Here is a 16,439-nt window from a genome sequence, read left to right as displayed (position 1 = left end):
CACCCCTTGTGTCAGTGATATTTTGTACTTTGACATTTCACTTCCCTCTCTCCATGTTGAATCCTGAGTTCTGACCCTGACGATCAAGTTGACCAGGATACATCAACCAAACCCTATTGATGACAACGAACAGCGACCACAATCTTATACCAACAAAGTGAGGTCGGATATGAGTAACATCAAGAATTAGTTGGAGATGCACGAGTACATGACAACTGAATGGACACTTTAAAGCTGTCAATTAGGTAAGTTAGACTGATAAGGTGTCTATGTTATGGGTCAGTCAACCCAAGGATTGCCTTCATGCTTGGAACAACCTACAAGTAGGGGTGGGTTCAATCACCACACCTTTAAAGAGTTTCACAAGTGCTATCCCTTATTAGCTACAAAATGGATTTTTCTATTTATGTTCTAACAACAAGAGATGAATTGATAAGATATACAATCAAATTAGAAGCATAATGAAGTAAATATCATCTGTTATTGGTTAGTCTAGTTCGGAGCTCAAACAGATTTATTTGAAGGAGCAATTATACTCATAGATTCAGAGAAAATTTAGGTGATAGCACAAGTCAAGTTCTTTTCTAGGAGAAAATTACCTCCTATGGCTTTTTGCCTCCCAAATAGGCAGATAGGGCTGCAATTTCAGCCTTGAATGCTCTTAACTGAGTTTAAGTCAAGGTTTAAGATTTTTTTCTTGACCTTGAATTCTAATAGATCAAGCAAAATCCAATTGTCTTTCATTGAATCGGATTGGCCCTATTCCTATTCACATTCCTAATCTCTATCTCTAATTGGTTTTATTCCTGTCCTTGGCTTTAGTTTTGGCATTAAAAAAAAAGTGCGATATTAAAGATCAATTGTTTGAATCTAGAAGAAAATAAATTGTAAATACCATTAACCCTAACACAACATAACATTTTGGGAATGTTTTCATTCACAATCTCTTCACAAGTTAATTTTGTGCTTTAACTAGGATCAAAGTTGAAATCAAGACAAAAAATCAAGGACGGCCTAAGATAGGTTAAAAAAGACCAACACTAAGCCCAATCCTTAATCCTCCTTTAAGGGCAAAATCTTGAGCCGAAACCCTATTTAAACTTACAACAACTCATGCAAGTCAACAACTCACCTGCTCTCGAATTAGCATCCGCATCAGTTTAGGGGTATCTGAATCCATCCGATTACTAATAGGATCGGACGGATTCAAATATGGTATACCATTTCTAATCAGTTATTATCCGTCCAATAAAATTATCCAATTAAGTTATTTATTTTAATTTGTTTTTTCTTATTTCATATGTTTTTTTACTTGAAATATGTGAATATTTTTCTAGATTTTTTACTAAAATAACTATCAAAGTTGCTAAATTCTTAAATTTCAAACCCAACCCTCACAAATAAAGTGGATAAGATATTACTAGGTAGACGAAAACTTGTATTTAATCTGTATTCATTGCCATTTAAATAATCTGTTCAAGAAAATAACTATCAGATTATCATCCAAATCTGGTTGAATCCGTTCGAAATCTGATATAATATTATCTGAATCCAATAATTTTATACCCTTAGGCCCTAACTACCACAACTAGGGCCAAATTTGCACCCTTAGTTGTGGAATATGAACTATACCCAATTTAGCCCTTCGTTTAATCAATTATCACAACTCTATACCCTCAAATCAAATAGAACAAATTTTCATTTACGAAAAAAGAAAAATCAAATAAATTTTCTTAGCCAACATAACGCTAAGTCATAGAGTAAACCTAATACCGGCTCAATCCGTATTGGTATACATTTTTAAGCCGGATCGGTTGGTTCGACCGGTATGTTATCAATACTCGCCTTCCGAACAATCCCCAACGCCCAAGCGACACCATTAATAAACGGAAATTTCCAATTTGGAAACTGAAACGACGAAATTAGTACTTGAAGAGAGCCTCTAAGCTCATCTCCAGAGTCCACAAGATGATCCGATCTAAGGCCGCCATTTCTCTTCACTTGTTGATATTTCTGCTTTCAATATCGTTTACTCTACGTGAAGCTTCGAGCTCGAATGCGATCATCTCTTCTGCAAAAGCGAAACAGGTCTCATGGAAACCAAGGTCATTCATCTCTTTACTGTAGTAGTCTTTTCCGACACTGAATACTTCTTTTCTGTTTTCATATTTCACGTCTTGTTCATCTGATCTCTTTGTATCTGCCTACAGAGCATTTATATATGAAGGCTTCCTTACCGGCGAAGAATGTGATCATATAATATCCATTGTGAGTATTGTTTTCTCCAATTTTATTTTAAACCTACTAGAAACATCCTCTAAACTGTAATTTCATTTATCCAATTTTTGTTTTTGATCTTCCTTTCTGTGGGATCCGTATCCTTATAGGCAAAATCGGAGCTCAAGAGGTCGGCTGTTGCAGATAATGAGTCGGGGAAAAGCAAGCTAAGCGAAGTTCGAACTAGCTCGGGAATGTTCATCAGAAAAGCAAAGGTATCTTTTGATCTATGTTATAGCTTCGCTCCGCGTACTTCTCATCCGCCTATCTCGATCTTGCCTCCCTTAATGCCTTTTCTCAGCGGGAATGATATTTCACTTCTTGGAAATCCTTCTTATTTATTACTTTGATTAATATGCGTGGCTATTAAGGGTTTGGGGCAGGTGGAAAGATGAGATTTACTATAAAGTTAAAGAACTAAGAATAAACTTATTAACTTCAGTTGGTTTTGGTTTTGCTTATGGACGTTGCTAAATCAATTTCCGTTATGACAATACTATTCAATTCTTCCAACCCCATTAACTTAGCTTCAAAGTCAAGTTCAAGCTTGACCTCAATAAGGGTAGTGAACAGTTCAACGATAGTGATCTTCTTCCAATTCCCTTTCCCTCCTCAGTCTGGTGAAAATGACTTGAAAAGAACATCGCACCAGTAAATACGATCCTAGTCCAGAATACACTGCCAAATCAGTGAAGTCTCCATGCTTGATCGGCTATGATGATAGTCTCTGATCACTTCAAGTCCTTATCATGCACCTACCGGTGACCACTACCACCAATACAGTGTAATAAATCAATTACATTTTTATACACAGATAAGGTGTACCATCGCTCTTACCTTCAACATTAAGCACTCCTGAGTTTCAACAGTTAAATTCATTCATAACTTTACACAAGGAAGTAACTTGCATAACGATAAGACAGCCTAAACAGCCTTCCTTTCACTTTCAATACCATAGTTCCTTGCAGATCTGCAAGGAGGTTTCTGTGCATGGACTACTCACAATGCAGGATCACGGTCATGTTGCTTTTCCAGCTGCTTTTCTATTCAGTGTCCAAAACGGTGACAGCAACTCACTTTACCACCATTCACTCACTAGGACTTATCAGAAATGCATGAGACTCCCTATCCAGGAGATGATGGCCCGTTCAGAAAGATTTTGCCTCTTTATTATGCGTTCTGGCATCTTCATCTATTAATGGGAAAAAAGTTGAGGATTTTCTAGTTTTCTGAACAACTGGTGATGACAAGAGCTGAATGCTTTCTGAACGGCTCTTCATAAGGTTCTTCTCCTGATCTCATGACTGGTTAGAAGGTTTTCCCCTATTTCTTGGGGGGCTGACTTCTCTGAAACCCCAAAAAAAGGGGGGGGGGGGGGGGGTTACAATGTTAAAGGATTTTTAGTTTTCTGAATAACTGGTGATGACAAGAGCTGAATGCTTTCTGAACGGCTCTTCATAAGGTTCTTCTCCTGATCTCTCATGACTGGTTTAGAAGGTTTTTTCCCATTTCTTATCGGGGTTCTGACTTCTTCATTTATGAAACTCCCAAAAAAAAGGGGGGGGGGGGGGGAGGGGTTACAATGTTAAAGGATTTTTAGTTTTCTGAATAACTTTCCTGAATGATTGATGATTATGAAAGTTGTATAATCTGATTCGTTGCAATGGAAAAACAACACGGAAAAGTCATAGAAATATACACTCTCGCAACTTTGTATTCTTGGGGTTCACTTTCTGTTGATTATGGATGAGTTCCAACCTAATTGCAGTACAAAATGTTATGGTAATGGTATTGATAAATAAAACCATTCCTTGCATCAAGCTGTTCTCTAGCGATGACATGTATATAGGATAGTGAAGGCTAATGGAGATACATGAAAAGAAGTGTGTCCCAGTGCAGAGGTTCCCACCATTGGAGGGTCTTGGAGGGGAAAATGGATACACATCTGGAAGTTGTTATTATTTTCCAGCCATTGATTCCCTCATATAGGACATCAAGCAATTCTAGGTTTCTTATTTTTCTTCTTGAAGTTGATTGCATGGTTTCCATGACATGACTAATGAACTCTTCATTTGTAGGATGCCATTATTTCTGGAATTGAGGACAAGATTGCAGCATGGACCTTTCTTCCTAAAGGTTTGTTCACTTGAAATCGAGCTACATTCACCGTGTTAAGTTTCATATTGATGATCTTATTAGTCATCTGAAGTATTCATATTCATGTGACAAAATCATAGATCTTTTTTCTAGTGTAAATTACTACTTTTTCTTGGAACTAGGGTATGTGGATATCTATTTTTTTTTTGTGTTATCTTGCAATTTCAGCTTGTGTAAGATTCATTAAGTTTGATTACCATGGGCTAGCCTTCTACTTTTTTGATGATTAATATCCAATGCTTTGTTAGACATGAGAGTAGTATGTTCATTCACAATCATATAACTGTTTGTAGTGGAAATAACTGCTTTTCCTACAGCACTAGGATATTTGGTATCTGTTCTCATTAGCTGAAATTGTTTGAGTCAACACCAACTTATATAGTTGGATCGAAGGATTATGGAAAAAAGACTAATGAAGCCAGGAGGGTGAAGTAAATTTTATTGATGTAGCCTCAATTGATGAGGGCCAGTTCTTCCAAGATATTTTAAGAGAACCAACTCATATGGGGTGGATAAGTTTGGTTTTAGGGGAGAAGGGTTAAGTTAGGGCCTTATGGTTTAAAGTCATATGCTCTTTAACTTGATATTTAGGATGTCAAGGTCCTCAAGGATACTTGGCTCATCCCATGGGAAATATGGGATTATTTCCTAGAGATGGGAAACTTGGGTGTATAGGTGTCAAGCTGGGTTGGAACTTGGAGGCGATGTAGGTAATTACTTTGGGATATGATCCCCAAAGTTTCGTTGGGCTTGGATGGTTAAACTAGAAGCTACTGCTGGTTCTTGTTTTAGGGGTTTTAGGGAGTATGAACATTCAAGAAAATATTTATCTCGTTAAGTTTTATGATTACAATGGGGTCAACCTGGGATTTAAGGTCAGTAAGGTGGGGGGATGATATACCTAAAGAGAGGGACAGATCTAATGGTTATTGGTTTAGATTTGACTTTGAATGTAGGTCTCATGAGAAGTCTGAAAACTAAAGAAAATTTATGAAGAGGAGAGTGCAGGCTGCAAGATACCTAAGGTGGAGCATTGTGAAAATTTGGATTGAATGGAGATGGAGTTTTTTGGCTGTTAATTCAGCTGTACCAAGAATCTAGGCTTGACTTCACCATAGACCTTAACTGTGCTTCAATTTTGGACCTTCCAAGTTGAACAAATAGAGTTGCAGCAGTGACACATGAGAGAACAGCTGACCTGAGATGCTTTATTAATCATATCAAAGTCGGGTCCGATTTGGTGGTGGTTCTGCATCAATTTTATTTTCTAGGGTTTGAAGTGGGGTTTGGGAAGTTGTTCCACTGCCCCCACCCAAAAAGAAAAGAAAGAAAGAAAAATGTGGGTTGAAAGAGTTGAAGAAGAAATCATATTGATTAAAAAAATGAAGAGACATTAGGAAAGTAGATTACTAAAATCTATAGAAGATGAGAAGATCAACCTGGGTGATTCTAGGGTTCAACATGTGACATTCTTGAAGTGAAATGGTTCTAGTTTTCAACTATTTGCCTCACTCTGGCTTATGACCATGTATACAAATTCTAGTGGACCTCTAATCCCATGTAAGTTGAGAAGATTAATTAGTCGAGAAAATAAACTGATAACTTACTAAAAATGGGAGAGAAAAGAAGAGATATAGTAAATAATAATTAACGCCCTTGCTCTAAGGTATTCTATAGAAAATAATACAAGGAAAATGAATCCAAATAGTAAATTTACAGAAAACATCAGATAAAAAGTAAGTCAATAAGTTACAAATTTTTCATTCTCTTTTTTGCACACTCTGCCTCAATAGCATATCATAAAGAAGTAGCATTCTCATTATTAATGTATGGAAATTAATTTCCAATAACAGAATTTTGAAATTTACAACATTTGTTGAAGTTTTTTTCTTTTTCATGTTTCTTAGAGAATGGAGAAGACATGCAAGTACTGCGGTATGAGCATGGACAGAAATATGATCCACACTATGATTACTTCACTGACAAGGTTAATATTGCTCGGGGTGGCCACCGTGTTGCCACTGTGCTTATGTACTTATCAGATGTTGCAAAAGGTGGTGAAACAGTGTTTCCAGCAGCTGAGGTCAGTTAAAATCATTCTCCTCCTTTTTTGCTTCCATTCAAGTAGACAGCTTTGTTTGATCGATAAAAACTAAAGTTTCCATATTACTTCTAATATAAAGCTCAAGCTAAAGCTAGGGTCAGCTAAGCCTCAATCAACCTACAAAACATAACATACGAACAAGGCCAGAGTTAAACAATTTAGGTTCTAATACAAGCGAGTTGCCAAAAGGATGATCTGCCTTGGTTCAAGGCTTGTATGCTAGTGAAGCACTACTGCAAGTTTTACTTGATTCCAATGGTTTTATTGAGACATAATCACCCAAACAAAAATCAGTAACTAGGTGGCTGTAGGCCAAAAATACCCTGTAGAAAAAGCTCAGGTTAGGAGAGGATGGTGTCTGTCGTAGATGACATCATGCTAGTTTGATAAAATTCAACTATACAGCCTTGGTTTTGGCTATTTTGAGATTTTGACCACTAGACTGAGCATTCAACAAATTCTACATATTTGATACTTGGACTGAAGATACTTAATTCCCAAAAATTTAAGAACCTGGTTTTATTCCCTGTTGTGATTAACAAGTAGTTGAGACTTTCTTCTGTTGATTTGAGTACTACCTATGACGAGAAATCACTCTTTGATTGAGTATTCTTAGATTTCCCCTAAATTTAGTTTCCTTTATCGTCCCACAGTCCTTACATGGCTGAAGCTCCTCATGGCCCCCTGATTTTTTAAAAATTTTCATTCACCTCTATTCCCTCCCCCAACCTCCCCGTCCCCCTTTTTTTCCTCTCTTTCCATGGGTGAAATATCATTACCTCCCCCCCTCTAAAAAATATTGGAAATAATTTTTAAGGGTAAATATAATGAGTAAAAAGCTCATTGTTAATGGTTGTTTGAGGTTACAATTAAATTCTTTTTTTGAGATAGAAACAATCAAATCCCAATAGGGGGAACTAACTCATGAAAAGCCAAAGGTTAGCTCCTAAATCTTCTCTAGTAGTTGATGCCTCATTGCCTAACTCTATTCTTGAGACCTTAACTAGTGAAAAACGTCATATTTGCCAATACATGAAAGTGAGCAAAATAATTATTTTGAGCGTGATTCGGGGTTGAGAAAACAAATTTAGGATTATCCGGTTGACCAAATCGTTACATTAAGGCTGAACCTTTTCAAAAGTATCCAAAATCTGGACCATCAAGTCATCCTTGATGTTATTAGTTTTCATAGTTCAAGGTGTATCCTTATTGGTTGGGGTATTCTCCTTCAAAAGATGCAACATTTTGTTTCCCATGCTTCTCTTCAATAAGCCCATAGCAAACTCTGGATAGAGGTCATTTATTGTTAATGGATTTTAGAATTGTAAAAAAGTGGGTGGAAAAAAATATGCTTTTACAAATCATGTGGGAAGGAAAATCAACCAATACCAAAAAGTTGCTGAAAAAGATTGTATAAACTTGATGAAGCAATATTAACACATTGATTTAATGCTTGAAAAGCATATATCTAAGGAAATTGAAAACAATTGGTTACATTTGAGAGCGTCAGTTGAAGTAATTATATTGCTTGTATCTTAAAGTTGTGCTTTAGAGGTCATGATGAGAGCAAATATTTGACCAATAGAAGTAATTTAATGAACTCTTAAAGTTGATAGCTTTCTATTACAATGATAAATTTGTGATAGTTGTGTTGGATAACGCTCCTCAAAATGCGTCATACACATCACCTCAAATATAAAAGGGGAGACTTTACATACTATAGCAAATAGAGGGAAATTTGCAAAGAGATTGGTGATGCGAAGTTCTACCTAATAGTTGATGAATCTAAAAGAGAGCGGATGACTATTTTTTAAGGTTTATTGATAAAGTGGGATTTGTATAAGACTGCTTTCTTGATCTTGTTCATGTTTTAGATACGAATCATTGACTTTAAAAACTGTCATTTATTATACTCTTTCTCTTCATGGGCCTAACATTCACAACATTAGAGGTTGAAGATACGATAGAGCAAGTAATATGCAAGGTGAGCGGAATGGTTACAAGCCTTATTGGTTACCAATTGTCAATATGCCTATTGCATCCACTATTTTGCTCATCTTTTGCAATTGGCATTAGTTGTACATTTAGAAGTGTTGACCCAATTAAGAAGTTTTTCCTTCAAATTCGGTGTCTACCATTAATCTTGTTAGTGCCTCCTACAAGAGAAATTATGAATTCAAAGTTGATTATGCTTCTGAAATTGCCTTCTTAATCTCTATTGACCAACTTAAGACGATTGTAGGCTTAATGATATTGGAACTTTACAATGGTCTATAGATACTTGTTGAAGTTCTCACTTGAAATCTATTTCAAGTTTGATAAATATTTATGGTGCTACATGTGAGGTCTTAATCAGGGAGCTAGGATTCAAAGTCGGGGGGGTCGAATGATCATTACATAATTTATGCTACTAATATTTAAAAAGCCAATAATAATTCAAAATAGATCTTTAGAAAAACAAGAATAGGTGAAAAGCCACAAAACACCTCTCTAGTGTCACTATCATAATGGAACTCAATGATCTTTGAGGTCGTGAAAATCCTCAATGATTGATTCTATACTAATTTTTTCTTTGCAATTTCCCTTTCAATATATAAAATCATAGAATCTGTGAGATAATCATCTTCCATCCTGTTTCCACAATTCAATTTTAATAATCCTCGTGATAGAAAATGCTCGTTTTGAAGTTTCAATAGAAATGGGAAGAGTAATCAAGAGTGTAATCAATTGAGAATAAGTGGATACGCCTCAAATCTTGTTGTTTTCACCAACCACTAACACAAACTATTGATGGTAGACATATTCTGATAATCTGAAACTTTGACTATATCAATCTCATAGTGTCGTAGTTGTGCTATCAAGCGCTCTCTCTCATGCTCAGTAAAATCTTGGGGATAATATTTAGCTACAAGCTTGGAAATGTCATCAATTTGAAAATTCTCACAACCACTTTTAGGATCCAAACAAAAACTAAGAGTAAGCAACTCTATAGCATGCTCATTGAATCTACTATTTAGCTCATTCAACTGGCTATCAATTGTAGCATAAAAAATATTTGCTCGATAGTGTTGTTCAATTGTAAAATCATCTTGTTGATAGCAAGCTCGACCTTTCATTCCAACAAATTGAACACTCATGTTAGGGACATAAAAGTTCTGCTTTTGACAAAAAGCAATCACCTTAGCCAAAAGCCCCTCCCATTTAACATCTCTCATTTCTTGGATAAGCTTTTTTTGTAAAAGACACAAAATGAATAGCATTTAAGATGTCTTCAGACATCCGTTGCAAAGCTTGACAAAGCTCATCAGTGATGTCCATAATTTCTTTCATTAAATGCAAAATCAAAACAAAATCAAAGGAGGTCAATGTATCATAGGGCCGATTCTACTTCAACTCTCTGTGATGAAGTAGTCCCCTTTTCAATCATGTTGATCAAAACCTCACATGTAGCACCATATCTACTTATCAAACTTGGAATAGATTTCAAATGAGAACTCCAACAAGTATCTCTAGGCCGTTGTAAAGTTCCAATCTGATTAAATCCGCTTCCAATCTTAAGTTCATCAATGGAGATCAAGTGAGCAATTTTAGAAGCATGAGCCACTTTTAACTCGTCATTTCGCTTACTAGATGCACTAACAAGATTAATAATAGACATCAATTTGGAGAAGAACTTTTCAACTAGGTCAACACTTCTAGATGTTGCAATTAATGCTAATTACAAACAATGTATATGATAGGCATATGGACAATCAATAACTACTAAGGCTTGTAACCCATTCCACTCACCTTGCATGTTACTTGCTCCATCGTATCCTTGACCTTAAATGTTGTGAATATTAAGCTCATGATGAGAAAGAGTAGAAATAATAGTAGTCTTCAAAGTCAAGGTCTTTGTATTTGGAACATGAACAAGATAAAAAAAAGTGCTCTTGTACACATCCTTTTTTATCAACAAACCTTAAAACAATAGCCATTTGCTCTCTTTTGGATTCATCAACTATTAGGCAAAACTTTGCATCACCAATCTCTTTACAAATTTCTCTCTTCACTCTATTTGCTATAATATGTAAAATCTCATTTTGTATTTGAGGTGATGTATATGATGCATTTTGAGGAGCATTATCCAAGACAACTGCTTCAACTTTATTATTGTAAGAAGTTATCAACTTTAAGAATTCAATCAAATTACCTCTATTGATTGAATGTTTGCTTTCATCATGACCTCTAAAAACACAACCTTTAGATGCAAGTAATCTGATCACATCAATTGAGGCTTTCAAAGGTAACCGATTATTTTCAATTTCTTGAGATGTATGCTTTTCAAGCATTAGATCAATGCGTTGATGTTTCTTCATCAAGTTTGCACAATTATTTTCAGTGACATGAGTTGACTTCCTTTCCCGTGACATGAGTTTACTAAAGCACTTTTCCCGTATGATTTACTAAAGCACAGTCTCTTCCACCGACTTTCTTCCAATTTTTAAATCCATCAAGAGTGAATGACCTTTGTCCCAAGTTTTCTCCTCCAGGCTTATTGAAGAGAAAGCATGGTAACAAAATACTGCATCTTTTGAAGGAGAATACTTTAACCAAGAAGGATGAACTTTGAACCACAAAGACTAAAAACGTCAAGGATGATTTGATGGTCCAGATCTTGGATACTCTTGAAGAATAGGCTGATATGGTCCAACTTTAATATAACAACGTATAATTTCATCACATTGATTAACCGGATAATCCCAAATTTGTTTCCTTAACCTTAGGATCACGCTCAAAATAATTATTTTGCTCACTTTCAGGTTTTGTAGATGGTTTATGACGTTTTTCACTAGTAGATGTCTTAGAAATAGAGGTAGTGAGTGATGCATCAACTATGTCATTCTCACCATTCTTTCTTTTAAAGAAAGACTCAATGGTAGACTTCTTTCCCATAGTTAAGCAAATTATTTTATTTCTGAGAATCGCACCACCCAGTTCTAAAAAAATAGCAATAGCAGTTTGTTCTCCCAAAGTCCCACCTATATCCATTCAATTTTTTTTTTTTGGATGAATAATTAATCAATTAAAGACAAGACAAATACAAAGAAAGACCCAAGAAAGGATCAGGGGAAGGATGGATTTGGGAGTTGAGGCCCACAACAACGACGGGGAGCAACAACCGGGGGAGGGAAAAGCAGAAAATAGCCAAAATAGCATCCAAAAGCATCAATGGATCGGGATTTAGGCGCAGGCGCCCCACCACGGATGGTGGCGAGGCCCCAAAACAAGCCGCCATTCGGTCACAAATAGGGCAGGACCAAACCCAAGACCGCCCTAAGAACCCAAATGATCGAGGGGCCAATGAGTGGGCTTCTCCAAAGAGCCCGGAGAAAGGGCAGAGAAAACAAGGTCGAGCCCGGGGCTCCCCAAAGAAGCAATTTAGGTCACGGGGAGTGGCGGGAGCAAGGAATGGGGTTGGTAGGCGGTGTTTAGGGCTCTCCAAAGGGTAAGAGGGGGGGATATGACCTTGAACCAAACCAATGGGGGCCAAAGAGGGGGAGGGGAGGGAGAACGAAACAAATTCCAAGCCTGCCTATTCAATTTGATTGATTGTTAAATTCAAAAACTCGAATAAATATTAAACTAAACAATTCAACTTTGTATTCCAATTACTACAAAATTTGTTTATCTGTTAGCTAGTATATGATTCAAAATAAAACTCAACTAAATATAATAAGAGTCATATTTTATCAATTAGTTCAATTAGTTCAATAATTTTTTAATAGAATAATTATCTCAATAATTAGTTCAATACCATATAAATATACAAATATACAATGTTAGAAAAAACTATTAATTCAATAATTAAATTGAAACAACTTTCAATTGGGTGATTGTTTTCTAAAAAGAAAAAAAAAAGATAAAGAAAGAGAATAAACAACAACAATACATAAAAACAAATAATAAAAGATAATTACAAAAACAATGAAAAAAATACTAACTAAAAATCAATACAAAGAAAGAAAAAAGAAAAAGAAGAAAGAAAAGAAACGATACCTAGGTCACAAAAAAAAAAAAGAAAGAAAGAAAGAAAGAAAAACCAAAACACATAATAACAAACAATACAACAACAAATTTGGGAAAACACAAATAAATTGAGAAAGAAAGAACAACGAAATAAATTCAAATAATATAAATTCAAATATGCTTTCTAGAGAGAATACTAGAAAAATCTTGAGTGAGTGAGAGAAAGAGAAATGAGTAAATTTGAGAAAAGGATAGTGAATACCTGATAATTGTGGAGAAAGATTTTGGAAAACTCCAATATGTGCCAACTACTCCAATACTTTGTGAGACGTGTGAGGAAAAAAAGAGAGAGAAATAGGGAATGAAAGAGGAAATTTAGGAGAGGATAAAAAGGAATGAAAATATGAGAGAATAAATAGGGAGAAATTCAAGGATCATGAGTTAGTTTTTAATTAGGATTTAACTTTTTGTTTCTTAAAACTAGGGTTTAATGGTAGCCATTAGATAATAATTAAGAATGACATCTATACCCATCATCTTCACCATAAAATTTTATTTCTAATTTTTTGGGGGGGGGGGGGGCAAATAGTGGTATATTTTACATTTGAAGTGAGAAAAATAAGGAAAAATAGGAGAATATATAATTTTTTTAAAAAAAAAAATTAAATCAGGGGGGACCAGCCCCAATGTGGCTCCGCCACTGGTCTTGATCACCATAACTGATAAGGGGACTACTTCATCACAAAAAGTTGGAGTGGAATTGACCTATGCTACATTGACCTCCTTTGATTTTGTTTGATTATGTATATAATGCAAGAAATTATGAGCATCACTGATGTGCTTTATCAGGCTTTGCAATGAAAATCTAAAGACATCTTAAATGCTATTTATATTGTGTCCACTACCAAAAAGTTTATTCAAGAAATGAGAGAGGTTAGATGGGATGGACTTTTGGCTAAGGTGATTTATTTCTTTGTAAAGCATAATATTGATGTCCTTGACGTGACTATTCAGTATGTCAGAAGGAAGGGTTGAGCTCGGCATCATCATGTTGATTTTACAGTTAATCAACACCATGAAGCAAATATTTTTTATGCTACAATTGATAGTCAGTTGGAGCTACATAGTAGATCCACTGGGAATGTTATGGAGCTGCTTACTCTTTAGTTCTTCTTTGGGTCCTAGAAGTGAATGCAAAAATTGTTAAATTGATGATTTTTGCAAGCTTGTGGCTAAATATTATCCTTAAGATTTTATTGAGCAGGAAACAAACCCTTGAAAATTACAACTATGATACTATGAGATTGATGTGGTCAAAGGTTCAAATTATCAAAACATGTCAACCATTAGTAGTTTGTGTCGAGGTCCACCTCAGATTCTTTACCTGTGATTTGCATCTGAACCTACTTCAGATTAACCAGGTTGCATCAATAACAATTATGTGCGAGATGACCTTACCTTTCAATAGGTAAAAGAAAGTAACTGAGGTGAGATAATAACTTAGGGAATCCAGAACATAATAGTTATCAGGATATGTGACCAATTTCATGTTTCTATGCTTAACACTTGAATCTATTTTGTTTCTTAGTTGTTGATTTAAGCTCTTAAAATATACAATGCAGTGACATCCCTTATGCATTGAACAGGAAGGTTACCTTGGTGATGCACCACTTTTTACCAAAATTAATTTTCGTTTATTAATTAAGTGTTAATCAGAATTATGAAGACATAATAGGGAATGAACCAGGGAAAGAGGAGTCATGGGGCAGGGGCACCTTCTGAAGGAAGAGGATTCTTCCATGTGCTTAATCCTGATGAATCCAAGCTGCCATAAAATCCCTGAATTACACTGGTTTAGGTGTCACAGATAAGGAATCATGCTTTGACGAATTGGGATTAAAACTGCTACCAGAACTCTGATGAAGCATGGGAAGTTCCATAATAATTAGCATTTGAATCCAACCATCCATGGTAAATCTAGCATGTTGATGTTTACTTGTAATTGCAAAATGATGACAGTGATTGGTGTTCCAACTCACTGTACGAACTTCTGGTGCTAAGGGAAACCCCATATGGATGACACTGTTCAGATTCATGCACCTACCAAATCTTGGTTTCATCTGCAGGAATCCTTGTATCCATCACTCCCACCATCTAAACAGGGGCCAAGGAAGACCTCCTGTCCACTTTCTTGCCCTGGTGCTTAGTAATGTGAATGGCAATCCCCTATTAGTTTACCCCTTACTTTTCCAGTAGATGCCATGGATCAATGCTAGTTCTATGGGATCCTAACCCAGCAAAGCATGTAGAGGTGAACTCTTTTTTCTCCTTGTATTGGCCGATGATGTTTTGCATAGAAAATATAGTGAGGACCCTATCAAGAGTTGTAATTGATGTGTTCTTGAATTTACTAGTGTTGACAGTTACTCCTTTTTGTGTGAGTGTTTCTTTTTCACTCCCTTAATATTGTTGACAGGAGTCTTCACATCGTAGATCATCTTCAAAAGATGATTTATCAGATTGCGCAAAGAAGGGAATTGCAGGTGAGCCCATTAAGGCAGATCATAAATGTTACTTTTATAAAATTCAACTATTAAATCCATTAAATTCTTTGCGGATTTGACACGTTGACTAATTTGCGTCTTGCCTCTGCTGGAATTCAGTGAAACCTCGAAGAGGTGATGCTCTTCTGTTCTTTAGTCTCCTTCCAAATTCTACTCCAGACACAAACAGTCTTCATGCAGGATGCCCAGTAATCGAGGGTGAGAAATGGTCTGCGACGAAGTGGATACATGTGGACTCCTTTGATAAGATCTTGGGAGCTGGTGGCAATTGCACGGATGGAAATGAAAGTTGTGAGAGGTGGGCTGCTTCAGGAGAATGCACAAAGAATCCAGAGTATATGCTCGGAACTCCAGATCTTCCAGGTTTCTGTAGGAGGAGTTGTAAAGTGTGTTAAGACATCTTCAGCTTACCATTAAGTCCATTACTGCATAGCAACGTTTGCTTTATACGATCAAGCTTCCATGGTGTTTCATAGCTAATAACGTGGCTGGATTGAGTTCTCTTTGTTGTAAAAAAGAAAAAAAAAACAAAAATTCCCTTTGTTTGGTCTCACACGTATGTTCAGATCAATGCAGTTTTCTGGGACTTGTGGAAAGCTTAATAGAACACCAATAGCACATGATACACAATCAAGCAAGATTCATGGGTTTTGTGGACACTTCAAAATTTTCATATTTTTTATAGTTTCAAATGCTTAATTTTTGTGGACCACTTAATATTTAAAGACTTCATTTGATGAGGTGCTACTAGATATGTATAATCGGACATTACCCAAAAAACAAATACATTTATATCATCAGATATGGTATTGATAAGGTGCAACTAGATATATATCATCTGTATGGGCCATATGATATCAGTCTTTAGAACTATGATTTTAAAGATGATTCTAGCTTCTGATTTATGTTTCGCAATCAATAATGATAGATATAGGTTCTGATGGATACCCATATGATACTGAGCCAAATAGTCTGATCTATCTACGAATTTAAAGAAGATTAAATTTTATCCCTATTGGTCAATGTTGTAAGACTAGTTTTGTACATTGCCGTTCTTGACATTAGTCTGAGGAAAGCTCCCCCAGTCATCAGTGTTGTTTGACATTAAATAACTCCAATCCCATTTTTTTATTTAAGTTTTTCTTTTGTCACTTGAAGAGGCAAAGCTGTTTCTTTGTTTGTCGCAGGTAAGTTGATTTTACCAAACTCTATTCCTTGAATTATAGATATTTAAATATGAAGCTTTATGTTGAGTTCGGATCCACTACTCGTCAGGTCGAGGTCTGTGCTGCTTTCACATTTTTTCACTATAAAATAAGAATGGGGTC

The 16,439-nt window shown here is 35.8% G+C and overlaps 1 protein-coding gene across 1 annotated transcript; it reads left to right on the top strand.

Moving 5' to 3' along the window:
• The first annotated feature begins 1,892 nt into the window (after nucleotides 1–1,892).
• On the top strand, nucleotides 1,893–16,269 carry LOC149019201 (2-oxoglutarate (2OG) and Fe(II)-dependent oxygenase superfamily protein). Its single transcript, XM_089153243.1, has 7 exons — nucleotides 1,893–2,105; nucleotides 2,211–2,268; nucleotides 2,388–2,492; nucleotides 4,356–4,413; nucleotides 6,342–6,517; nucleotides 15,024–15,090; nucleotides 15,211–16,269. Exons 1-7 carry the CDS (start codon nucleotides 1,969–1,971, stop codon nucleotides 15,504–15,506), a joined length of 897 nt encoding a protein of 298 aa, XP_089009369.1. The 5' UTR covers nucleotides 1,893–1,968; the 3' UTR covers nucleotides 15,507–16,269.
• Nucleotides 16,270–16,439: the final 170 nt, after the last annotated feature.

Source organism: Hakea prostrata, chromosome 4 (genome assembly GCF_041222555.1).
Source record: "Hakea prostrata isolate BN-2017 chromosome 4, UWA_Hpros_2, whole genome shotgun sequence".
Taxonomy (NCBI): Eukaryota; Viridiplantae; Streptophyta; class Magnoliopsida; order Proteales; family Proteaceae; genus Hakea; species Hakea prostrata.
This window is presented reverse-complemented; position numbering and strand designations above follow the sequence as displayed.

What these genes read in the sequence shown, in the direction of transcription:
- LOC149019201 (XM_089153243.1), top strand. Translation starts at nt 1,969, where the DNA reads ATGATCCGATCTAAGGCCGCCATTTCTCTTCACTTGTTGATATTTCTG. An exon ending in GTGATCATATAATATCCATT is followed by an intron (nt 2,269 to 2,387) that starts GTGAGTATTGTT and finishes GTATCCTTATAG; the next exon opens with GCAAAATCGGAGCTCAAGAG. An exon ending in CGCAAAGAAGGGAATTGCAG is followed by an intron (nt 15,091 to 15,210) that starts GTGAGCCCATTA and finishes GCTGGAATTCAG; the next exon opens with TGAAACCTCGAAGAGGTGAT.